Below are 24553 nucleotides of genomic sequence, written 5' to 3'. Positions count from 1 at the left end.
AACAATCACAGCATCCCTAGAAAAAGCATTAAAGCATCCCAAAACATGGCACCAAAAAATTATATTCCCAGATTGTCTCACCCATTGAAATTTATTTTAAACTGTGACTGCCATCTGGTGGTATTGATCGTGGTATTGTATAGCATATGTCTGAGTAATTAGACTCAACTAATCTCACAGATTTTTCAGTGTGAGCATATAACATAGAAAATAATTTCATAAAATGACTACTCTAAGGTATGAGAATGAGTTGAATTGCTTTAATTGCCAGACAGTGATGTGACATGTGATGTCATCAGCATGCACAGAAAACTGTGTAGAAATTGAGACAAAAAGGCACTCAACAATCATATAAGTTTATTAATTGAAATCTCAAAATAAAATCAAATAATCTACTATCTCTACAGTCTACATAAATGGCCATAGGCAATAATTTCTGATGGGCTCTTACAATGAATAATAATAATGTTACTGCAACTGAAACAGTTCCATGATTGTTTCTGTTTATGATGGTAATGGAGTTTTTACAGTAGAACCCAGGGAAACTGAGGGAGACTGCAGTGAAGGGGCCTTCTTGTCTCTACTCGTTTCCGCTGTCCTCATTGTCTTCCTCGCTGTGATCATCAGCCCGTTCCTCCCGAGCAGGGTAGTCAAGGATGTGACGGTTGGCCTGGATGAGGTACTGCTGTTGTTTGAAATACACCTTCAGTATTCCTTTAATCACAACAAAGGCAATGCCTCCCTGTAGGCAAGAGCATTGACAGCTTCAGAACCCAGGCGTCAAAAGAACAACAAAAACCCTGACAGGCAGGCAGGCAGGCAGGCAGCCAGACAGATAGCCAGATAGCCTGGGGAAATGACATGACACGTCTCCCTCCCCCCTCTACTCACTAGGATGGTGCGCTGGAGGTTTGAGGTGACCCTGCGGAACATGAGCCTGCCCACCAGGTTGGCGATGGAGGGGAAGATGAGAGCTCCACACAGGGTGCGCGACACGGACACGTGGTCCCCCCCATAGCCCCCATCTGTTGGCATACGGGGCAGAGTCCGCCCGAGGCCTGAACACACACAGAGGGACGTTAGAGGTGTGAAAACACATACCACAGGGCTTCCTGGGGAGAGTGACCAGGACCTAGACCTAGGGCTGTCACTTTTGTGAAAAAATCCTGTTAGATTGAATCCTGTTCATTGAATCGATTGTAAAATCGATTTTTTATGTCTAAAGACGTTTCCATTTTCAACGCCAAATATAGGCCAATCCACAAACAACTAACAGGCATTAGGACGAACGTAAAGAGGGCGCTTGTAGACGCAAGCCAGCAATATTTCTGATGATTTATTGGCGTGAAGTTTCGTGCACAATGACAAACAGAAGTGCAACATTCTCGAAAACCAGTAAGCCGAGTGGACTGCCATTACATCAGTAACATGACTGCAGGCTAACTGAGCTAATAGTCTAGGCAAAGGTCTGACCCAAAACTAATTGCAACAGAATTTATTTTCACATTTTTATATTTCAATTGGTGATCTTTACACCATAGTAAAAGACCATGAAAATCCAGTTGGTGGAAATATGTTAAAATGAGGGTTGTTTTATGCATTATTCTTCAGCAAATACTGACAAAACTGTAATTAGAATGTTGTAGAATACACATTCTAAAGAATATCTGACCCCATCTAACTTAACATGGAATTTTAGAATCTTGCATTGTTGAGGAACATTCTTTTATTTTCAAAGAGTGAATTCTTTTGGCTTATTTCAGACTGGTTTGTTGCAAAATTGGTGTCTATTTTTACATTGTGGCCCTTTGAATCAATGGAAATGGTTGTTGAATCTTTAAATAGAGCCAAGTGGGTTTTTTGCATGTAAGTGTTTCACAATGTGTAATCTGTACAAACACATAGGCATTATTCAGCCTAGGAAAGTGGTTTGGTGTTTACGTAATCTGATTTAGAGGTCACTGAAACATCCAGTATATCACACTAAAGTATCAGTCCATCATTTTGCAAGTCTTATAGTAATTGACCTCTTGCCCAGGGGTGACTGATATAATGTCTGTCCAATCAGAGGGGGCTGTATGATGCCCCTTTACTTTGCACAATTTTTGTCTAAAACAATAATCGGACAGCACAGTATGTTTATGTTAGTGAATGCAGGAAAATTGTGAAGGCAAAGTTGAAGATGGACATGATCATGTCCTAATTCGACAGAAGGGTGCAGATGGGATAACTGCAGTTAGCCTCCAAGTGACTCTATTGTTGTGACATCTGGCAAAAATGCTATACTAATAAATATAGTTTAAGATTAATAATTAACAATGCATGCCTATGCATGGGTCATGGTTTTACCAAAGTCATAAAACAGTCAAAACTATACATATTCTAAAAGTATATGCACTGTACATGAAATATAGCATCAATCAACTTATGTCCCATCTTCCTCCATACCATGCATAACACATACTCCTCTATTCTGTATAGGCAAATCAAGTGAACAGCTGATACATTTTGGCCTGCACTATTAAGGGAAACAAATTAAACACCATAAACCATATATTTTCTATAAGCATATACCCTCCGGAGGAGATATAACACCATTTAAGACATTTCCCATCTTCCTCTATGCCATGCACAATACATTGCCCTCTATTCTGTAAAGGCGAATCTAGTGTAAAGTGGATACATTTTGGCCTATATTGCCCAGGGAAAACAAATTAAACACCATAAACCATATATTTTCTATAAGCATATACCCTCCGGAGGAGATATAACACCATTTAAGACATTTCCCATCTTCCTCTATGCCATGCACAATACATTGCCCTCTATTCTGTAAAGGCGAATCTAGTGTAAAGTGGATACATTTTGGCCTATACTGTCCAGGGAAAACAAATTAAACACCATAAACCATATATTTTCTATAAGCATATACCCTCTAGATGAGATATAATACCAGTTAAGACATGTATTATCTTCCTCCATGCCTCGTTTTGGGTCACTATACATTAGCTATACATAATTACATTATGCCCTGTTTGCCCATGTTAACAAACAATTTCAAAAAACTTATAATACATTTTTTGTTTGTCTTGATGTAAGTAATCAACTCAGTAATTTTCATGGTGATATGTGAAGGTTAATTTTTTTCCCCTATTTGCGTGAGAAAAATACTGTATAGGCCCATGAAACTCATCGCTGTAAATTATACCAAAATGTAGGATGGTCTTCCCTCTATGATAGGAGAGAAAGGCACTGCCTCCTTTTTGTTTATAAGGCATTACTGGGAAAGTTACCTTTATACCGAACTTCTCTTCTGAACATAAAATCAATCTGCCACAATACACGCTCACAGGGTTTTATATCTCTTCAAACTCCTCAAATTAAATCTAAATTTGGTAAATTAGCTTTTACATTTTTTGCATCAAATAAATGGAACAAATTGCAAGAGTTATTGAAATTAGATAGGTTTGTGTCACTAGACCAATTCAAGGGTATGATTGATGATATGGCTGTTGCACGATGTTCTTGCTTTGACTGATATTTTAGACATTTTATATCATTATTATTATTTATACATTCCCCTTCTTTTCTTTCTATTTATTATTATTATTTTTATTTGATTTATTATTATTTTTATTATTATTATTATTATTTGCCTTTTGTATCTTTTATTGTTCTTGTTTTGTTGTTTTGATTATTGTTGTTGTTTTGTAACTCAGGGCATTGCTGTAAAAGAGTTTGATGCTCAGTCAATTTCTCCCTGAATAAAAAATGGTTGATGATGAATAGGGTATATTTAGGTCTTTTTCTAAACTTTCCCCTATTGGGATTCTTCGGGGCTTTTTTTCCCTTACTCAGGACATATTGAGGATACAAAATGAGTTAAGTTTGCTTGTGTTGCAATTTGTTCAACCCTTTCTCCTAAAATGACTGGACTAAACGTAGAACTCGATTGCACAGTTTGCGTAGCCTACCGATTTGTTCTTCTCCATAGTTTGATATACCAAAAATCCAAAAAAGTACTTCCACATCGAACTCCTCAAGTTATTAGGGCCTATCACTCGTCTCTCTACATGTCGCACAGGTTGATCGCGTTGTCCTCCATTTTCTGGCAAAACACGAGCAGCACAGCGGCTGATTGAAACAGCTGTTCCCGGTGCGTAAACTTGGTGGGAATTTTCTTTTTAGCTTTCGCAATGCTTACTGCACTTCGGAATTCTTTTATATTCTTATATTCTTGTTTGTGAATTTTGTTACATCTATCTTTTTTATTTGTTTATTTCGTTTAAAATTAATAGTGTAAATATTTGGTTAAAATCAATTCCCTATTTTAGTTTTCGAAACTTGTGTTGTTTGGTCCAATCGATTGTGCAATCGATTTTCGAACATAAAGTGACAGCCCTACCTAGACCAATGTACCAATAAGAAATATGCACCAACAATTAGTAGTTCTATTGACATAAGGGTCAAACCTTTCGAACCATGATTTACAAAACTGTCATAATGCTATTACAGGCAACTGCAAAGCAATTTTTAAAGTGATTAGACCTTAGTCAGAAAATAAATGCCCATTTTAAACACCAGATGCGGCTCTTCAGAGTGCTGCAGAAAGTTCTATTCACATGAATAGACCTTCCCAATCTTTGGAGGTCGGGATAATGTATTGTCCGCTGGACATTATTGGAAAATCCCGAGAGAGCGAACAGGACCCCGACATGAAGCGGAGGCAGCATTCAATACATTATCCCTTACGTATTATACAAGTCCTCAGGTCACTCATGAAAAATAAATATGGACAGAATGATCATGCGAACAATAGCACAGCACTAAAAATATCCATATACTTGACTATTATTGATGATACCAGAGTTGTATAAACTCTGTATACATCTTCAATTGACTTGGTGTATTGTTGAGTGAAGCCTTACCAGGGACAAGGCCATTAAGCTTGGCAGAGTGTCGCTGCCACAGCCGCACCACATAGTCCTCCCAGCGAATCATCTTCCCCAGGACCAGCATGACTGGTATGGTGGGCAAACCCATGAGCAGGAACAGTGGGTCGGCACGCTCCATCACGTCCAAGCCCTTTTTATGGCCTACTACCTGCAGAACACAAAGCTGAAAAGTCTCAGAGAGGTTACACTTACATTACATTGCATTTAGTCATCTAGCTGATGCTTTTATCCAAAGTGACAATCAAGGTACAGTGTGACAAGGACATGTTAGTTCGGCAATAAATACTACTCGCATATAATCGAGTGGCAGTTCTAGAAGAGGGATAGGAGAAAATGCAAACAAGATGACACACACAATCATTAAGACGTGTGCATAATGTACCTGCATTACAGTGACAGCTCCATAGGTGACGGCTGACCAGTAGACAGTGCCAACCACCACGCCTGCAGCAGCAAATGGACTGGCTCTAGACAGAGCTCTGTCAGCCTGCTGCAGGAAGTACACTAATGGGCCTACGAAAAGCAAAACAGCATTACTTCTCAAACAGTCTTTGATAAACTACTTCAAAGAGCACCATTTTTGTTGTAATAATTCCTGTAAAAGCTGATTCACAGAAGTAACAGGAAGATGCTAAACTTATCGTCGACCCGCCGCAAGGTCAGGAGCACATTTACAAACAAATGAATACTAGTAGTTCAGTGTTTCTGAATAAAAGTACCTGATATTTAATTATTAAATGAACTAATGATTCTTCATTATAAATACACTATGTGAATAAAATTTACTTGACATATGTACCCATTTTGGGAAAGACAATGCGGTACTCAGTGCCACACTGTGGACAGCTGACAGCCCCACCACCATTGCCCTTCTGCTTCTCGTCCAGCCAGCGCTGCAGACAGTTCTGATGGATCCACTTGGTGCAGCCTCTACACCGACAGGGGCTCACCCACTCTGCCACCCGGTCCTCCCGCTCTGTGGCAAAGCATACCCAGCAGTGCCTGCAGATGGAATGTGAAGACAGGGTTATTCTACCAAAGGCAAGTGGACAAGCACTCATGCTGTCAATAGTGGTCAATACAAGAAAAGAAGAAAAGAAACAATAACGAAAAAACTGTGCTGTGCTGTGCTGTGCTTTTTTATTCCTGTTGTCTTTTATGTGGTATGGGGCGTTGAACTTGTGTGTGTTTTGTATTGTAATGCTGTATGTAGCACTGTATGCCAAAGACAAATTTCCCTTATGGGACAATAAAGTTCATCTAATCTAATCTAATTAAAAAAAAAAAATTTCAGTATATAAAAATCATGCAAACAAAAGTGATTATTACCTCCACCAAGGAGGTTATATTTTCAATGCCATTTCTTTGCAGGACTACGCAAAAACTACTGGGCCGACATTCATGGAACTTTGTGGAGGGGTAGCTTGGGTGAAGGAAGAACCCATTACATTTTAGAACAGAATCATTCATTATTTTTATTAACATCGAGAGATAGCCCAGGAGCATTTGGTTTTAGCGGAGGTCTGCACACTCTAAGTTTCTCTTTAGTTGTCTATATAAAATACTATTTCTATATAAAGGACTATTTCTTACTATTGCCACTACCAGCACCACCAGGACAAACACAACTGAACTACCAACACCTAGGTCAACTTGACAATTACTACAAGGCTGGTACTACTACTGCTACTACTATTATTACTATTGCATACCACTACTAAAAACAATGTTTTTTATTATCTTTAATATATATAAATATATATATATTTATATCTTTTTCATACATCTAGACAGTTTTTAACAATATTGTGATACATCTTTTCACATGAGGGGTTGTTTAATCTCTTACTTCTCTGGGGGTTCCTCTGTACAGGCCATATTGTGTCAGCTTGGGTGTTTGGGTTGACACATGAGTCAGTCAGCTCAAACTTTACTCGTCTGGGGAGAAAAAAAAACATAGTGATCCAACTATTCCAGAACTATTTTTGGGCAACCATAATATTTGTCTTCATTACGGGCATGACTAGCCCACCAGCAAACGTCTCGTTAAATGTCGACTTCGGCATGTATCAAACTAAAAGTAACGTCAATATCAACGTCGGGTCCATAACATAACAACAATCCTTGCCATATTAGGGTATAGGCCTGCCTAGTGCATAACAACAGTTAAAATTGATGGTGGCAACCAATCGATTGAAATAACTGATTTTGGATGATTTCACACGAATGTTCTCTATATTATGGCCCTGACATTGCTAACGTTAGATAATGCTAGTTTCCTTCCTGAGCTTGTGACAACCATCTGTACATTTAGCAAAAATGTCGAGATAATTACATTCAGTTGACGTTACAAAGTCTGAAATGCAATGTGACATAATTTTACTTTTAAAGACTGCTTGACAGCCCATTTGACATACAGCAAACAACTAGCCAGCTAGTTCTAATCTAATATTTACTAGCGTAGCACTATGGGCCAAATTGAAAGGTTTGCCTTCAGTATTGCTACAACCAAAGGTTGCTTCAACAACTAATGAAGGATGTTAGAGCTACCTACGTCCAGTACGTGTCCTTAGGGTGATATATTTTTTCATGTAGATTCAATTTAGGCACATCAAAGTAAACCGATCCTGACTTGTCAACTTGTTCATTACGTTACCAGACCTGACGTTACACCAGGGCGAACAGTTTTGTTTCCGGTTTAACACTCTCTTAAAGGAGAAGCAGGCCAGTTAGTTTGCTGACTGTATGGAGCAAAATTGTCTGGACAAATTCAGCCAAGTTATCGTTTCCTAGTCTAAACAGGGTCCAGTGATTACCACTAATATATTAGTAGGGTAACTATCCTTAGGTAACGTTAGAGGTCGAAAAGACTGCAGGTGCATTTTCATTTGTCGGCCAGAAGTAGTAGATAAGGGTTTTTTTATAATAATAATAATAATAATAATAATAATATGGCTTCTTATTTTTACCATAGACAGTATAAAATCTATGTTTTTAAAAACGCACAGAAATCTGCCCACAAAATACTAGCACACACCCGATGATTGGTGCTCGACAGCGAGGATTCTTTTCTAGCACGCCAATTGGCTATTTTGACCGTCTGTCAACCCTGGTTCACCTACCTTTGCTTTTCGCTTGTAGTTAGGTTGACAACACAGCCAGACAGCCGCTGGCCGCTAGCCCGAATCCAACAGAGTTGGTGGAATTTTTATGAATAAAACCGTTAATCTGGTTGAGCATACAACGTTCGCGGAGGAATATACAACCCAGTTGGACTATCATGGAGTCTTATGACATTATAGCTAACCAGCCGGTTGTGATTGATAATGTAAGTATGATGTCACCCATCCACACCCTTACTAGCAACCGAAGAAGCCGAGGCTGCTAGCATGCTGAATAACCATTGTATTGTGTCGATCATTGTTTCAAAAAAGCAAAATAGGATACCATGCTAGTTCACTAGAGCATTGTTACTGGACGTGGGGGGTGTGTGTATCGACACAAATTAGCAATGTGTCCTGCCATTTGAAATCGGCTTAATCAACAATTACGTTCTGTTGTAGCTCCATGTCATCCGGCGTATATTTCTTCTAGCAAAGCCGTTAGCTTGCTAAGTCAGCTAGCCAAACTGTGACAGGCGCTTTTTTGCAGGCTAGATAACATAATTGGGTGTCTGACTGGTGTGGTGGCGAGTATTGCCGTTTTTTGCAAACGAGCCGATTGTCATTATAGTCTTAACAATCAGGAATCAACTGTTTACATCGGCATAAAACGTTGTATAACTTAAAAGCATCAACGATTCTGCAGTGGTGTGAATTAACAGTGGGTGTTTTTCTCAGTAGCTGGGACATTAGCCTCCTGCAGCTAATATGAACTGGATAGCTTACGTTAACGTCAGCAAGCCCACTAGCCTAGTGTTTTTTTCTGTAGCCTTCCAGCTAACAGTGATTATCATGCTGTTATTGTTGCTAGCTAAAATGGCTAGCAAGTCCGTAGCAGTCTGAACCCCGCCTTGCCAGTCAGGCATTTGTCTGTCATGGTTAAAAGCCAAGATAGAAGTCACATTTCCTCTTTTCAAAGAACTACATAACATTAGAGTAATCTTAATATTTAGCACACAATCTGATCAAATCAGCTCGTCGGATGGATGCTCTGTCTTGTGACATTACAGTATTAGGCCTATGCCTATTCTGTCATCAGGCTTTTCTGCAAGACAAGTGTTGTGTTTCTCATGCAAAAAAAGAAGAAAAACGTGAAAAAGAATCTGTTAGTTTTCTATTTTAGTCGGTGGGAGAAAGCAACCAGGTTTGTTGCCATTTTAGCAGGCAAGGGCGTTGGGTTGTGATCTCTTTCCTCAGGCTCTGTCTCATGACTTGAATGTGAGAGGGGAGCGCTTGATGACTTAAAGAGTCCAAGTGTGTTCCCTCAAGAGGATATCTGCCGCACAGTGACTTTCTTTCAGCTTGCTTTTTGTCACATCCCACTCCTGTGTTTCCCCTGAATTCTTATTCTGTTTTCATAGGGCTCTGGTGTTGTCAAAGCTGGCTTTGCAGGAGACCAGATCCCCAAATACTGCTTCCCAAATTAGTAAGTTATATGCATATTATGCACACAGTGTTGTTAGCCAGAGTTTACTATGAAATCACCCTCTCTTCTACCCTCACACGACATAACGTATTTGCTCTTTCTTTTTAAAATCCAGTGTGGGACGTCCAAAGCATGTTCGAGTTATGGCTGGTGCCCTGGAAGGGGATATATTTATCGGACCTAAAGCTGAGGTAACTGCACCGAAACTTGCTTAATAGCTGATCAGTGTTATCACTACCTAATTGTGTGCATTCTTCTCACAAAATCCAGTCATGACAATGGGTATGGGGTCATGGGTATAGTCATGTCACTGATGTTTGTGTAGAAGATAAGGTGACCTTTAATTGTGTGATGTTACAGGAGCACAGAGGTTTGTTGTCTGTGCGATATCCCATGGAGCATGGCATTGTGAAAGACTGGAATGACATGGAACGCATCTGGCAATATGTCTACTCCAAGGAGCAATTGCAGACCTTCTCTGAAGAGGTTTGGATTTCAGAATGTCTCACTATCTGCAGATCTGTCTATCACTATATCCTGTACTTATTAGTATATTGAGGGCCTCGTACACATTGGAAGGTGAAAGTTGTTGCTTTTAACCTACTTTCTTAGCATCCTGTACTGCTTACTGAGGCACCGCTGAACCCCAGCAAAAACCGTGAGCGTGCAGCTGAGGTGTTCTTCGAGACCTTCAATGTTCCAGCCCTTTTCATCTCTATGCAGGCAGTTCTCAGCTTGTGAGTAATGTTTCTAAACAATTATGTATTGTATTATTTGTAGAATTGTAACAGTTAACTATAGTTATATTTTCATTTCTTAAATTTGTTATGCTGGTTTTTATAGGTATGCCACAGGCCGAACTACTGGTGTGGTGTTGGATGCAGGGGATGGAGTGACACATGCTGTGCCCATTTATGAAGGTTTTGCTATCCCGCATTCCATCATGCGGGTAGATATCGCTGGGCGTGACGTCTCCCGCTATCTGCGCCTGCTCCTGCGCAAGGAAGGTTATGACTTCCACACCTCAGCTGAGTTTGAGGTGGTGCGCACCATCAAAGAGGTACAGAAGACAGTGGCCAGCAGTGTATTTGTCCTGAAGATATTCTTCCATATGAATTTTTAGTTTCTTAACAGCTTCTAATAGGGTGTGTATATATATTTAAAATGCACGTTTGTGATTGCAGAGAGCTTGTTACCTGTCCCTGAACCCCCAGAAGGATGAAACGCTTGAGACCGAGAAAGCACAATACACCCTTCCTGATGGGAGCACTTTGGATGTGAGTAATGGTGTCATTGTCATCATTTGATAACGATCGATCAGTTGAATTGATTTGGCAGTACTCTTTAGTACTTCTTATTTTTTACATCTTAAAAAATGACACTATAATATCATGGTACTTATATCAGAACTCTAACCTGTTCTGATTTTCCAGATTGGGCCTGCACGGTTCCGTGCTCCTGAGCTCCTGTTCCGACCCGACCTGATTGGAGATGAAAGTGAGGGCATCCATGAAGTGCTGGCTTTCGCTATCCAGAAATCGGACATGGACCTGCGACGCACACTCTTTTCCAACATTGTCCTGTCTGGAGGCTCAACACTCCTGAAAGGTAAATAACTGACAACTCAGACATTTTGAGCACATGTAGTTAAGTTGTTTTTTAGTCATATTCAACATCTATATTTATATGTAACGCCTTGGTGTAATTATTGCCGTTTATTTTCTTTCTTGTTGAACAGGTTTTGGGGACCGGTTGTTGAGTGAAGTGAAGAAGCTTGCACCCAAAGATGTTAAAATAAAGGTAAAGTAACTCAATTGAGAAGGTTACTTGTAATTAACTGCTTTATGCAATAATAGCATATCAACTGTATTTTATGTGTTTATCTTTTGGTTCTTAATGTGAATTAATGTGTTTGCAACAGATTTCTGCGCCACAGGAGAGACTGTATTCCACATGGATAGGGTAAGATGTCCAAGTGTATACCCACTGGTCAAGGGGTCTATTTTTATGATGTTTACCATGATTCACTTTGGATTTTATCACAATTCAAAATGACAGCTCATGGCTCATATACTGTATTTCCCAGTGGGAGAGGGTGTTATTTATTAGCAAGATGAAATAAAGCACTTGAACTGCACATACTTGTAGGGAGTTGCGAGATGGCACATGTATCTGCATTGCACACAAAAGCTCATATGACGAACATATGACGGATATTGTTTTGGCTCTCTTCTTCAGGGGATCCATCCTTGCTTCATTGGATACTTTCAAGAAAATGTGGGTGTCCAAAAAGGAGTATGAAGAAGACCGTGCCCGTGCCATCCATAGGAAGACCTTTTAATGTGGAAAAATTGCACTAAGTCCCCAGCTACCCCTCATGCCTATAGTTTCACCCCCCCACTCCACCCCACCCCACCCTCCATCCTAGCTTTAAACTCCCAGACTCTCCCCCTCTTGTCCCTCTGGTCGGGGAGTTTGCTGGACCCCTCATCGCAGCTAGGCATGCCTTCTGTTGCCCCATCTCTGACCCTTCTTATTGGGACTCCTGCCAGGACTGGGAAAAGGATATGGGCAGGCATTGCATTCTCAGACAGGTCTGCACCCCATCCACGACCATCAAACTTAAGAAAAAAAAGGCTTTCAAGGGGCATCAGTGAATATTGGTAACTGTTTTTGTTTTGTCCATTTATCAAAGGGCAGTGCTTATACGTTACGCAAAAGGTATTTATTACACTATTTACTGTGCCCTGTGAGATAGGATCATATCATCCAGTCTAATGAACACGAAGGCAAATATTTTATGCTCTTATTATAATTTCATTCCAAAATATAGAGGATTCTCAGTGTGTCCTTCCCCGGTCATCAGTTTGATGACACCCTGTGGATGTTGAAAGTAGAAATCAGTTTAAATTTGTCTTTTCTCTTTGCTTGTCAAAATGGTTACCGTGCGCGAACAATGAGAAATCTGCAGTAAGAAACAATTGTTTACCACTGATCCAGTTTTCTGTAAAGGACACTATTGAGGCCGTGTGGTCTTGTGTCACTCCATGGGTCTCTCTTTGACTGTATCAAGGCTGATACCACTCCAGTTGAGAACATCTGAATAGCATGAGAAGAGAAATAACATAGTTGGTAGGTAGCGTTGATACTTCTAGAAACTTGAGCAGGTATACTGTCTACCATAGCAGAGCATGCTGTTGTAAAAGTTTGAACTTGTAATGGTTTCACCTCACACTGATGGTTTTAAGGTGTCCCAGAATTGGCTATATGATGATTCTCATGTATTAGATGTCAGCAACTCAGACTGAGCAATCGGCGATAAAAAGGATGAACCATGAAATTATCCATTTTTTTGTCTGAATATTCAAATATGAGCACAGTTGGCAACAACAACTGGCCACAATATTCCACTGGGCTTTAAGATTGTCTTTTAGAGAATTCAACCTTATTTTCTCATTCGTGATTGGTCCCCCCCTCATCATTGGCTTGATGTGAGATTGAAATTGTTGAACTGCCTTTGAATGGTTATTACAGTATTTCCATATTTTACTAGTCCACTAGCATTCTTTATAGTAGGCCCAGTCAGATTGTATGACCACATGTTCACTGAATTCATCACTGAATCACACGTGCAGAAGATGGAATCACACTAAGAAGACAGTTGACGTGCTGTAAGGTGATGCACTGTGTTGGAAGTATGCGGAAGCACAATGTAGTGAGTTTCCGATTCAACGTCTGTGCCCTGCTTAGGCTTGGGTAAAATTTTTGTTTGGCAGATGTGGGGTGCTTTCCGTTGGGGTGCAGCAAAAGGTTATTTACAGTCCCATTCTCTGTCCATGAATTAGATTCGCCTTACTCTGGTGTCTGCATTGGAACATCACAAAATGCTTTGTTGTTTTTTTTAAAAGGTAAACAATTCATCAGCCTTGTGTACAGTGGATTGCTATTCAAAAAAGAGAAAAAAAAGTCACAAAAGGACTAAAATGTACAAAACTGTTTCTTCAACTGTTGCTTTTACTTTTCATTTTGTAAATTCAATATAATAAATAAATTAATGACTGCTGTCTGAATTAATCTGTACTGTCTTCCATGGACAAGAGACATCTGTAGATGGCGTGACAGACCAATTGATTATACATCTCTTTGATTTCTTGAATTTACTTAAATATCTATCTCCTTTTACATAGATTATCACACTAAATAAGTGGTTGAATTTGTAGGTTGGTATGTTCAAAAAAACGTAATGCTAAGAAAACTATGGCATTGCCATTAATTGCTTAAAAAATCTCAATACAATATTGAAAACTATTAATAGAACAACTTTGTCATTTTCTTTTTTCAATGACCTATGAGATTGAGTTGCCTTTCACCATTTCACCTGCATATCTATATTCACAGTGCAGTTAAAACAAGCAAGTATAAATGTCATGTCAAGGTGAGCACTTTTCCTACTAGCTACCTAGACTCGTCAATGTACTGTTTTGTGCTCTATAACCCACAAAATAAGACACTTTTCATCGCTTGACACTTTTGACCAACTTTTTCGGTGTCAACTGTGCTGTAGCTTACAAAACATGTCTGCAAGTACATGCACATGCCCAACAGTCTCTCTGCCACATAATGAACATCCTCCTGGTAAATGCTATTCTACGAAATGCATGATGTGTGCAGCTGTTTCAATTAAGTGTGTCGGCCCATGTAAACACTATAGACTATATTAGGTCACATCCTATGTAAACCCTTGAGCCGAAATCTTCAATCGGAATGATTTCAGTCAGAATGAAAGGTTGTTTATGTAAATGTTTAAATAAATAAATGTATGAATAAATTGAATCAAGCCATGATATTTGCTTTTTGCAATGTTGATTAATGCTGATAATTTGCAGAACACCTAGTTTCCAACAACTGGAGAGCATATAACGGAATTGGATGTAATTAACTTCCTGTAGCAACAGTGAAAACAATGGCCAATCTTGTGGTGTTTGTTCTTTGTTGCTGAAGAAGTGGAAGCACTGTAATAAAAATACCCATGTTTTATTTTATTTTTCAGGGGTGCTTGAGCACCCCTAAAAAAACTTAAAATTGCCACTCCATTGGAGATCACTGATCTAAAAATATTGGAGTAAAAACTTAACATAATGCATAATATGGGTTAGTGGAGCCTGGGAGCCAATTAGATCGAAGTTCTGTCAACACAGAATTTGTTCCATGTTGATGTAACCAAAGGTGAGCAATTATACAAGTTGACTGGAGACCCATTGCTCCTGCAAGGTCTTAAGGTCATGTGACATGCTGACATCCTGGTGGCATGGTGCCACGCTAGAAAGTTGGTCATTTCCAGTAAGCATGCATTGATGCATTGTGTTCATGTTGCACATGGGATCTGGCATCTGGGAATAATGAGAATTCCATCCCCAAGTGATGATAGCATTCTTCTGACTACATGTGTTAATGTGCTTTGCAGTCGGAATGTGGGGAAAACACTGCGAAGATTAAAACATGCACATTAATAATACATAAACTGTATTTGCTCAAAACTATGCCATGAGACGCTTGTGAAAGAAGGATATGCTGCTCTCAAGTAAAAAAAAAACGACAATATTTGTCAAGTCACATTAAAATTCACAAGGACTACAGGCCTAATGCCGACAAAGTGATGACAAAGTGATGACAAGTCTATGGGAAACTCTATTAGCAAAATCTTCTCAAAGTTTCCCACTTGTTTTCCCACACTGAGGAAGTGGTATTCACATGAACTTTTCCACTGGGAAAAATATTTCTCCCATCATTCGGAAACCATGAATGCATCCCTTACGATAAGATTATTAGTTCTATGGTATAATACTTCTATGATGTTCAGTAATACCTCTACCCTTCCCTCTATGTAACAATCGGTAATAATATTTCCAATAGGCCAGAATTCCTAAAAGATTGCTATTGTCCCAAAATATTATAAGATTCCTACAGTTTGTTTGTTTTTAATCCAGAATGCATCACGCTCAGCCAGCTGCGCAGCGCTACATGAAGTCGAATGACCCTATGCCTGTCTAGAAACAGAACAGGAGCTAGGAGGGACGAAAATATCTGCGCAGTCGTGATCGCTATGAACACGTCCTTTTTGTGTTTTGTGAGGTGCTGAGTGGGTGGTGACTAGTCTGGGCCTAATGCGACTCCCAGTAGCAAATAGTGCTAGCTTGCTAGGTATTCTTGGACAACATTAGTATTAGGCGATTTCAGGTTATGAATGGTAAACCTACGCCTTTAATTAATGTTAAATGTGTCAGCTTGTGCCGACTCTTGTAGCCTATTTAACACTGAAAATCCACAAGTGATGCGGAGAGTGACGCTCTTTGTAAATGGAACTTCCAGCAATGGCAAGGTGTGTGTAATTTTGACCGTTTCCTGTTCTTCATTCGAAATACAAAACTAGCCGTAGACAATCATTCCGTTAAAGTTACATTTAACACCTACAAAAACATGCATAATAAACACTTCTTTATGTTTTCAAGATAGTATCTGTTTATAAACAAGTTATTGTTATGTATTTGCTTATGCTATTCTACAAAAGGGGAAATAGAGGAAGCCAAACATCAGCAGGCTGTCTTCATCATCTTTTTCACCAATTGCTTGTGGTTGTGGTATAGCTGCCTTCATTATGAATCGTTTCTTGGAAATACTCATTTTGGTACATTTCAATGGTTCATTGTCAGGTTGTGGCTGTGTATGGGACCTTAGTCGACCTACTGTCAGTGGCAAGCAGCAAACTTGGTATCAAAGCTTCGAACATTTATAACGGGAAGGGAGGCCTCATTGACGACATAGCCCTAGTAAGGTGAGGTAATTGTAGCCTACTTCCATCTCTGTAGGTTACATAGTGTTTAAAGTGTTCCTAATTTTTCAGGTATATTGATCTTTTTTTCAGGGATGATGATGTCCTTTATGTGTCAGAAGGAGATCGTTTTGTTGGTGAGATTCTTATAGCCTACATTTGTGTTTGTCTTTTAAACAGTTGCTTGCTTTAATGAAAACCTGCTTGAAGAGTGTTTCTTTCTGCCAAATCATTATACCTTCTGTGTCATCTGTGTCCAGATCCACAAGAAGATTGTGAGGATCATGGAGATTTCCCCATCCAGGCTCACACTGACTGGTTGACCCTGAATGTTGGAGGACGTTGTTTCACCACCACAAGGTAAGGGTATTTCACTGCCAAGATACAGTAACTGCAGGGTTAGAGCCCAGACACGTACCACGTGCCTTCCATTCCTTAATTAACACTGTAGCAAATATATATTATAAGTTATTTATATAAAAAACTTAATAACATATTTAGCATACTGCACACTGAAAACACCAAATATATATTTTTCCCTTGTTTGTTGCAGGAGCACTTTGGTAAGCAAGGAGCCAGACAGTATGTTGGCTCATATGTTTCGAGACAAAGGTAAGACATAAGTGGCCCACAGCATTCCAATGAAGCCATTTAGCTTGTTTTCGATCCTCAACATGATTAAGGGCGTTGTTCTGTGATTTTGATTCTTTATTTGTGTAAACTTGCACTAGATGTTTGGGGAAACAAACAAGATGACCAAGGTGCATACCTCATTGATCGCAGTCCAGACTACTTTGAGCCCATTCTTAACTACCTCAGACACGGCCAGTTAATTATCAATGAGGGGATCAATCTTCGGGGTAAGTGTGCCAGTGCTTTTGGTATTGTTATCAGATATGTGCCCACACTCAATATGTCCCTGTAGCAAAACCCCAAACAGTAGACTGTTTGACTGACCGTAACTGTCTGTTATCAGGTGTGTTGGAGGAGGCACGCTTTTTCGGAATGGAAGAGCTTGCTGAGCAGCTGGAAGGCTTAATAAAGGTAGGAAAAGGCCTAAAATGCTCAAACATGGTGCCTTGTGTGACTCCAGTAGCACTCATTTTGATCTGCTCTGTGAATTCTCCCAGAATTCCCAGCCGCCTGATGATCACTCGCCGATCTCCCGCAAAGAGCTGGTGCGCTTCCTGCTGGCCACACCCACTAAATCTGAGCTACGCTGTCAGGTACAGAGAATTTACACTGGGATATTGATTTATTAGAGATTATTTTTGTCATTGTGCATTATTTACCCATGGTAAATGAACTAGTGGACAATGACCTGGCATATTGAATGATACACAAATAGATGGACATCACTGGTCATTTAGTGAATGACTTTTGGGTTATGTTCACATTATCAAGCTGAAATTACTCGTATCTGAAGTTTTTTATCCTTGATGTGACACAGACCTGATGTTTTACAAGGTCATGTGAACATACTAAAATCTGATATTGTTCTATTAGATTTGAGTCACTTCCATGTGTGGCTCTTGATCGGATGTATATCTGATTCATGGCTATGCGACATGAATAAGAATGGTCAGATTGGTATTCATGCATCTTGTTTGCCTATATGCATGCTCCTTTCTGGTAGGCTACCGATCTCCTGTTGCAGCAGCAAGTTCTGCAACAATGGTAAAAGTTATTTGCCTTAGACGTGATCATGTAGGCTACAGCTGCCACAAGAGCGAAATGTTATACATACTGTAGATACTTTTCTTGTCAGTTTTAATGCTGTGTTCCAGACAACTCTGTAATCATTTCCCTGTTCTAGAAGGCAAATTTCTCAGAAGTCGAAATTTCCTAGACAAGGTACAGTGTAACACTCAATGTGGGAGTTCATTTGAGCACTTGGGGCAAACCCAATTAGCAGGCCGAGATTTTAAGGTTGTTAGTTTTTTTTTATATATATCTGACAGCCTATTTTTTTAAAAATATCTGACAACCTACATGTTTGGAATGCAGCATCATTTTCTTCTTGTTGGTGACACATATGTGCGTGCGCCAATGTGCATGTGTGTGACGTTTTGGAAGATTGATGCATTCTCATTAGAGTTAAATACCAATGTCTGATCTAAGCAAAAATAAGATTTAAAGAATGTGGCTTGTAATGTGAAAAAAGCCTTAGTGTTAGTCATAGACATTTTACAGTCATATGATACGTTTTCATAGACATATGACAGAAATTGTTATGGTAGGGAAGAGGGCATGGCCCTGTCTAGTTTGTTTGGGGTCCAAACATGACACAAGTTCATTTCACTGGCAAATGGGATTGTTACATTTTTAGTGCTATAACTACGTTGAAGTTTTGAAAACAAACTGAACTTAAATTACACAAAAAAAACTTAGCAGTCAGTTTGAAAGATTTAGGATCTGCTCATTAGTAAAGATAGCCTTTTGTTTAGCTCCATAAACATGCTTACAGTTTTTTCTGATTGCTTAACCCTTATAAGGTGTTCGGGTCTGTGGGACCCGTTTTCAGTTTTTAGCTTAATAAAAATGATACAAATAATTATTTTTTAAAACTAAGATTCATTGGCCTTGGCTCATTTTCTGTGAGGAACATAAATCAGAAAACATTTTCAATGAACCCCCCCTGCATACCCCCCCTTCACATTTATATTACACACAGGATGTTCGGGTCCACTGGACCCGGAACTAGTTAAAGTGTGGAAATCATAGGTCCTGTGTGTGTGTGTGTGTGTGTCAGTGTGTCAGAGGGTTTTGATGGTGATGCAGAGCAAATAGTTTCAGAAAGTGAGTCCGACACTGAGTTTGAAGTGGAGGATAAGCATCAGCCAGCTCCGAAATGTAAAAGAGCCTCAGGACTAGCCCTTCAGCAGCCAGGACAAGCCTGCAAGCAGCCAGCCCCAGGATCATCCAGTGAGCAGCCAGGACCAGCTCGCAAGCAGCCAGGACCAGCCTGTGAGCAGCCAGGACCAGCCGTGCAAGCAGCTAGCCCCAGGACCATCCCGTGATCAGCCAGGACCAGCCCGTGATCAGCCCACAAGCAGCCAGCCCCAGGACCAGCCGTGCAAGCAGCCAGCCCCAGGACCAGCCGTGCAAGCAGCTAGCCCCAGGACTATCCCGTGAGCAGCCAGGACCAGCCCGCAAGCAGCCAGGACCAGCCTGTGAGCAGCCGGGACCAGCCCAGAAGCAGCCTGCAAGCAGCCAGAACCAGGACCAGCCCGCAAGCAGCCAGGACCAGGACCAACCTGTGAGCAGCCAGGACCAGCCCGCAAGCAGCCAGCCCCAGGACCATCCCGTGAGCCTTAGGACTAGCCCGTCAGCCTACATCGAAACGCAAGCGAACCTCAGGACCAGCCCACCAGCAGCCAGCCCCAGGACCGGCCAATAAGCAGCAAGCCACAGGACCAGCTCGTCAATCAGCTTCAAAACGCAAACAGGCCTCAAGACCAGACCGTGAGCAGCCAGCCATAGGACCGGCCAATAAGCAGCAAGCCACAGGACCAGCTCATCAATCAGCTTCAAAACGCAAACAGGCCTCAGGACCAGACCGTGAGCAGCCAGCCATAGGACCAGCCTGTCAGCCAGCTCTGAAAAGCAAGCGAACCTCAGGACCAGCCCGCCAGTAGCCAGCCCCAGGACCAGCCGATGAGCAGCAAGCCGCAGGACCAGCCGTTGAGCAGCCAGCCATAGAACCAGCCATTGAGCAGCCAGACATTGGACTCGACTGTCAGCAGCTTGCAAATGACAACATATGGATGTCAAAAAATGGTAGACTTGAAAGGTCTTCCTGCTCAAGAAATGAACCCCCCTGCATGTCTGCCAATGTGATTTGGATGCTACCAGGACCTACATGCTTGGCAGTCACTCATGCACAAGACATCAATTCTTCTTTTTACCTTTTCATGCCATCCCCTATCAAAAAATACATATGCAATACACACACAGTGAGACTCTGCCCCTCATGTGTGGTATAGTCTGGTATAAAATTGCTGTGTTCAATGGCTTCAAGACAGATGTTATTGAGTATGTTCAATTTCTGATGAAATTCAAATAAATAAAACTTGCTTCATTTGTACAATTGTTGATTATTTTCCAGTTATGCCTGTTAGGAAATAGGAAAACCTTTCACCCAATCAGCAAAACATTGTAGTTCTCTTGCAAAAGCTAACACACCTTGCTTAACTCTTCACACCTTTGTAAAAATGGTGTTTTCGTATCAAACAGTAAACACAAGCCATCACAATAGTAAGCACACAATTATATTCTGGAATGCCGTATCCAGGCCTGACATGACAATATCCCCACATGTAGACTGATTTTTTGCCTGTAAAAGGGCTATTTCTTTCTCTTCTTCCCCTTCCTCTTCCCCCTCCTCATCCTCCTCTTGCTCCTCCTTGTGCTCTTCCTCTAACTTCACCTCCTTGTCCTTGTCATCCTCTCCCTCTCACTTCTTCACCTCCGCATCCTCTTCCTCCTCTTCTTCCTCCTACTTCTTCACCTCCATGTCCTATTCTTCAGCCTCCTCTAATTCTTACTGTTCTCACTCTTCCTGCTCCCTCCATTGTACCCATTGTACATGACCTGTGGCTTATTTATAGTGCTTAGGCTGATTGCAAAGTGAACTAATTATCTAAAACAGTTTTCACATGAGAAAGTGTGCCAGAGAGTTGGCAAAATAGTGAAAATAATAGCCATGCATGTGTATAGATTTGCTAGTAGTGTGTTGATCATTTGGAAATTGAGTGTTGAATTGTGCCTACAGTTGTGCAAAGTGTGTGTTTGCAAACTGAGTGCAAAGCAGTGTTTGTGCTTTTAGTTTTGCGAACTCAGTGAGTGGTTTTGCTAGAAGTATTAATAGTTTTAGAAATTGTGCTATAAGAATCACGGTTGTGTTTAAGCATTCAGAAAAAACTGTTCTGTCTCCCAAATGTGACATCTGACATCTCACACTTTGCTCTGTTGGAGCTAATCAACTGTAAAAGTGGCTGGAGTCATCTTCCTCCACTGCTCATCCCTCTACTGTGTAAACATTTTAAATGAAAAACTCTACTCTACTGTAATCATCACCTTTAACTCTTTCACTCTTTGTTCAGGGTTTGAATTTCAGTGGTGCAGACCTCTCCCGTCTTGATCTGCGCTACATAAATTTCAAGATGGCCAACCTCAGCCGCTGCAACCTCACACACTCCAACCTCTGTGGTGCCAACCTGGAGAGGGCAGACCTATCCTACTCCAACCTAGAGGTAAGCTCGTATCTCAGATCTATGTTTAGAAACCTAATGCCGACACAATGCTTAGATATCATACTGTGAAAAAAAAAAAATATATATGCAGGTGTATATTCAAAGAAGTGCAGGTGTATATTCAAAGAAGCGTTCCATTCTGTGAGTTTTTGAGACATTAAATAACATTATTTATTTCTGGCTGTAAGCAATGTTAATGGCTGGTCTCGCACGTTTCCAGGGTGCCAATTTGCAGGGTGTGAAAATGCTGTGCACCAATGCAGAGGGTGCCACCTTGAAAGGCTGCAATTTTGAGGATCCAGCTGGGCTCAAGGCCAATTTGGAAGGTGTGTGTGAGAAGTAAAACTCATTCATATATAGGCTGCTTCGTATAAAGCAAGCTGACCTATATTTCCAAAACATTATGATGCCAAAAATGGTCTGTAATGTGTGGCGGTGCTGTAACTGATGTTCTCTTAGGTGCCAACTTGAAAGGAGTTGACATGGAGGGCAGTCAGATGACTGGCATCAATCTCCGGGTGGCCACCCTGAAGAATGCCAAGCTGAAGAACTGTAACCTACGAGGGGCCACACTTGCAGGGACAGACCTTGAGGTGAGGGAACCTTATTGGAAAATACTTTAAATACCTAAATAAAAAAACATGAATGGTTATTTTGTACTGGTCAGTGATACAAATCTGAATTTAATCTGAATTTAGAACAAAAAATAATTGGAGAACAGGAAGCGAAATTGTTGGGCAGGGATCCCTTTGCATGCATGTAAATGGTTATCATCGTAAAAAAATTGATACCATGTGTACACATCTGGGAGACATATTTTATGGTTTATTTGCGCATCTGGAGTTGATATGAGGTTGAGATGGTTTGATGTCAAATTACAGTCATTAATCAAAATACCAACCATTGTTTTTGCCATAAATTGCTGGTAAGCAGAGGAATGTGGATTGCACGCGACTGGATTAGTCTTCTTTAGTGTGTGGTCCCTTGTTTCTCAGTTGTCACTCAATAGTATAAAAGGCCATCAATGTGATGCCCCCCTTTCCATTGTCTGAAACCTGACTACCTGAAAGTAGTTATGGCTGTGCCAACACTGTTTTTCTATGAGGACTGAAAGTCAGATAGTTTTATGTAATTAATACATGCACAATTCAGTGTAGTTATTTGCAGCTCGGTTCTGATGGATACATGTTAAAGTTAGTTTATAAAACACTAATATGTAATATTATAATCTAAAGAAAAAAATAAATAGTCTCTTCTTTTCTATAGCTTGCAATATATAGTGCAAAAATGCATTCATTATAAGATTAACTTCAAGTGTGTAGCTGTTATGCAAGAGAGAACTTTTCCAAGACTGTTATCTATTATGCAGATTGTTCTGTGTTATTAGTCTCTAGAGCTGAGTTGCACACTTTGGGCACTGAAAAAATATTTTTTTTTCTGCTTTTCACACATTCTTCCCTTCGTCCCTCTGACAGAACTGTGACCTGTCTGGCTGTGACCTTCAGGAGGCCAATCTGCGGGGCTCCAACGTGAAGGGGGCCATCTTTGAGGAGATGCTGACTCCACTGCACATGTCCCAGAGTGTCCGATAGACAGTTTCCCTCCCCTCTCTCCACAGTCTCTCTCTCTCTCTCTCTCTCTCTTTCTTTCTTTTTTTCTTTCTTTCTTTCTTTCTCTCTCTCTCTCTCTCTCTCTCTCTCGGAGCAGAGGTGAGTGAAGCTGGATAGTACACTGGGCCAGGCCGCTTATTCAGAGCACTGCTGACTGACTGTTACTCTGCTGTTCATGTAAAGATGTGCACAGTCTACTCCCAGAACAAACTTCTACTGATTCTGCTTAAGAACTTGTCCTTGATGACTTCGTTATTGTCTCTCTAGTTTTTTCACTGATCTGAATGGTTATGTCTAGATTATCATTGCATGTTGTCCTTCTCAGATGCAATCAGAATACTGTAAATTTGTCCATGGGGAATTCTGATCTCCAGATATTTCCACAAACAAAGGAGCTTGTGTCATAAGCTTGTACCTGAATGTAAAGTTGTATTATATATGCAGCTGTCTTTTCACTGTGTCCCGTGTTGAAATATTCAAAGCTTTTATAAATATCACTGCAGGATTGTGATAATAGTGAATAATCATGTGCTCTGTCTCTTTGGTAATGAATCAGCCTTTTTTGTGCATTGTCTTGCTATTTTAGTGTTCAGGTGTATTATATTGTCTGTGTTTTTATGTAGACAAACCAAAAATGGGTATAGGTGCAAACATACTGTATTTTGTACTTTATTACAATGAATGTTTCAGAGAAAAATAAAGGCACATTTAAACATACGTTTTTCACAGTAGATGTTTGACTCTAGCAAGGGCCTCAACAAAACGCTGTGTAATTCTCACGCTTGAGAAGTGGTTTACCATAATTAACAACTAAGTGGTCAACTAAGCAGAAACGGCCACACTAGTGACACTTTTGTTCATTTCATCAGTGGGACCAAAGTGTAACATCAGCTGCATTTAACTCTGAGCTACGCCCATTTTGCTGTAGCCTACACCCTACATCCTCTTTAGTATTTTGAGTTCGTCATTTATAGCCTACTTACTCTTATGTCACATTTATTTGTATTGTTGCTGGTAGGTGGAAATATCTGAATGTATGACCAGCAGGGGGCAGCAGAATCTGTGTTTTCTGTAGGAGCACCAGCAGGCAGCCAGGTTCTATCTGAAAAGCAGATGTGGAGCACACCTTGGGTGTAGGATCTGTCAAAGGCATCCGGGTCACTAGTTCAACATGGACGATAACTACTGTAGCAGACCGTGAACCCTGTTTGCCAGGATGTGCTGCCAAGGGTGATTGATTGGCCAGACCGCATGCAAAAAAGATCTAGGTGGACAGATGACCACTTCAACGAGTATAGGGAAAGGGAAAAGGGAAAG

The 24553-nt window shown here is 40.5% G+C and overlaps 3 protein-coding genes across 5 annotated transcripts; 2 read left to right on the top strand and 1 right to left on the bottom strand.

Moving 5' to 3' along the window:
• Positions 1–342: 342 nt before the first annotated feature.
• On the bottom strand, positions 343–7627 carry marchf5l (membrane-associated ring finger (C3HC4) 5, like). Of its 3 annotated transcripts, none has more exons than XM_076284567.1 (7): positions 7506–7627; positions 6805–6893; positions 5755–5957; positions 5338–5468; positions 4929–5118; positions 892–1058; positions 343–742 (listed from the first exon to the last, which is right to left on the bottom strand). In XM_076284567.1, the coding sequence occupies exons 2-7, from the start codon at positions 6831–6833 to the stop codon at positions 581–583; spliced, it is 882 nt and encodes a 293-aa protein (XP_076140682.1). In that variant the 5' UTR covers positions 6834–6893; positions 7506–7627; the 3' UTR covers positions 343–580. The 3 variants fall into 3 exon arrangements, with proteins under 3 accessions (XP_076140682.1, XP_076140681.1, XP_076140683.1); XM_076284566.1 differs by having other exon boundaries at positions 7510–7627; XM_076284568.1 differs by having other exon boundaries at positions 4929–5103; positions 7510–7627.
• A 464-nt stretch (positions 7628–8091) lies between these two features.
• actr1b (actin related protein 1B) lies at positions 8092–13612 on the top strand. The gene is made up of 11 exons (XM_076284565.1): positions 8092–8283; positions 9478–9542; positions 9658–9733; positions 9903–10028; positions 10155–10279; positions 10386–10602; positions 10727–10819; positions 10976–11150; positions 11281–11342; positions 11464–11504; positions 11781–13612. The coding sequence occupies exons 1-11, from the start codon at positions 8236–8238 to the stop codon at positions 11881–11883; spliced, it is 1131 nt and encodes a 376-aa protein (XP_076140680.1). The 5' UTR covers positions 8092–8235; the 3' UTR covers positions 11884–13612.
• Positions 13613–15673: 2061 nt separating this feature from the next.
• Positions 15674–23953, top strand: kctd9b (potassium channel tetramerization domain containing 9b). The gene is made up of 12 exons (XM_076284563.1): positions 15674–15921; positions 16253–16374; positions 16465–16508; positions 16632–16731; positions 16925–16983; positions 17103–17231; positions 17348–17415; positions 17502–17597; positions 21477–21626; positions 21847–21952; positions 22086–22219; positions 23102–23953. The coding sequence occupies exons 1-12, from the start codon at positions 15811–15813 to the stop codon at positions 23216–23218; spliced, it is 1236 nt and encodes a 411-aa protein (XP_076140678.1). The 5' UTR covers positions 15674–15810; the 3' UTR covers positions 23219–23953.
• Positions 23954–24553: the final 600 nt, after the last annotated feature.

The sequence above is a fragment of the Alosa pseudoharengus genome, unplaced genomic scaffold (assembly GCF_046254945.1).
Source record: "Alosa pseudoharengus isolate Yale_2024_CS ecotype anadromous, Long Island Sound unplaced genomic scaffold, YU_APseudo_1.1 YU_APseudo_1.1_scf_14, whole genome shotgun sequence".
Classification (NCBI taxonomy): domain Eukaryota; kingdom Metazoa; phylum Chordata; class Actinopteri; order Clupeiformes; family Clupeidae; genus Alosa; species Alosa pseudoharengus.
Note: the sequence above shows the minus strand (reverse complement) of the source record. Positions and strands in the feature narration are given on the sequence as shown.

What these genes read in the sequence shown, in the direction of transcription:
- marchf5l (XM_076284567.1), bottom strand. Translation starts at nt 6,833, where the DNA reads ATGGCCTGTACAGAGGAACCCCCAGAGAA. An exon ending in ACAGAGGAACCCCCAGAGAA is followed by an intron (nt 5,958 to 6,804) that starts GTAAGAGATTAA and finishes TTCCATCTGCAG; the next exon opens with GCACTGCTGGGTATGCTTTG. An exon ending in GAGCTGTCACTGTAATGCAG is followed by an intron (nt 5,119 to 5,337) that starts GTACATTATGCA and finishes GAGACTTTTCAG; the next exon opens with CTTTGTGTTCTGCAGGTAGT.
- actr1b (XM_076284565.1), top strand. Translation starts at nt 8,236, where the DNA reads ATGGAGTCTTATGACATTATAGCTAACCAGCCGGTTGTGATTGATAAT. An exon ending in TGCAGACCTTCTCTGAAGAG is followed by an intron (nt 10,029 to 10,154) that starts GTTTGGATTTCA and finishes CTACTTTCTTAG; the next exon opens with CATCCTGTACTGCTTACTGA. An exon ending in ATGCAGGCAGTTCTCAGCTT is followed by an intron (nt 10,280 to 10,385) that starts GTGAGTAATGTT and finishes TGGTTTTTATAG; the next exon opens with GTATGCCACAGGCCGAACTA.
- kctd9b (XM_076284563.1), top strand. Translation starts at nt 15,811, where the DNA reads ATGTTAAATGTGTCAGCTTGTGCCGACTCTTGTAGCCTATTTAACACT. An exon ending in AGCTGGAAGGCTTAATAAAG is followed by an intron (nt 17,416 to 17,501) that starts GTAGGAAAAGGC and finishes GAATTCTCCCAG; the next exon opens with AATTCCCAGCCGCCTGATGA. An exon ending in AATCTGAGCTACGCTGTCAG is followed by an intron (nt 17,598 to 21,476) that starts GTACAGAGAATT and finishes CTCTTTGTTCAG; the next exon opens with GGTTTGAATTTCAGTGGTGC.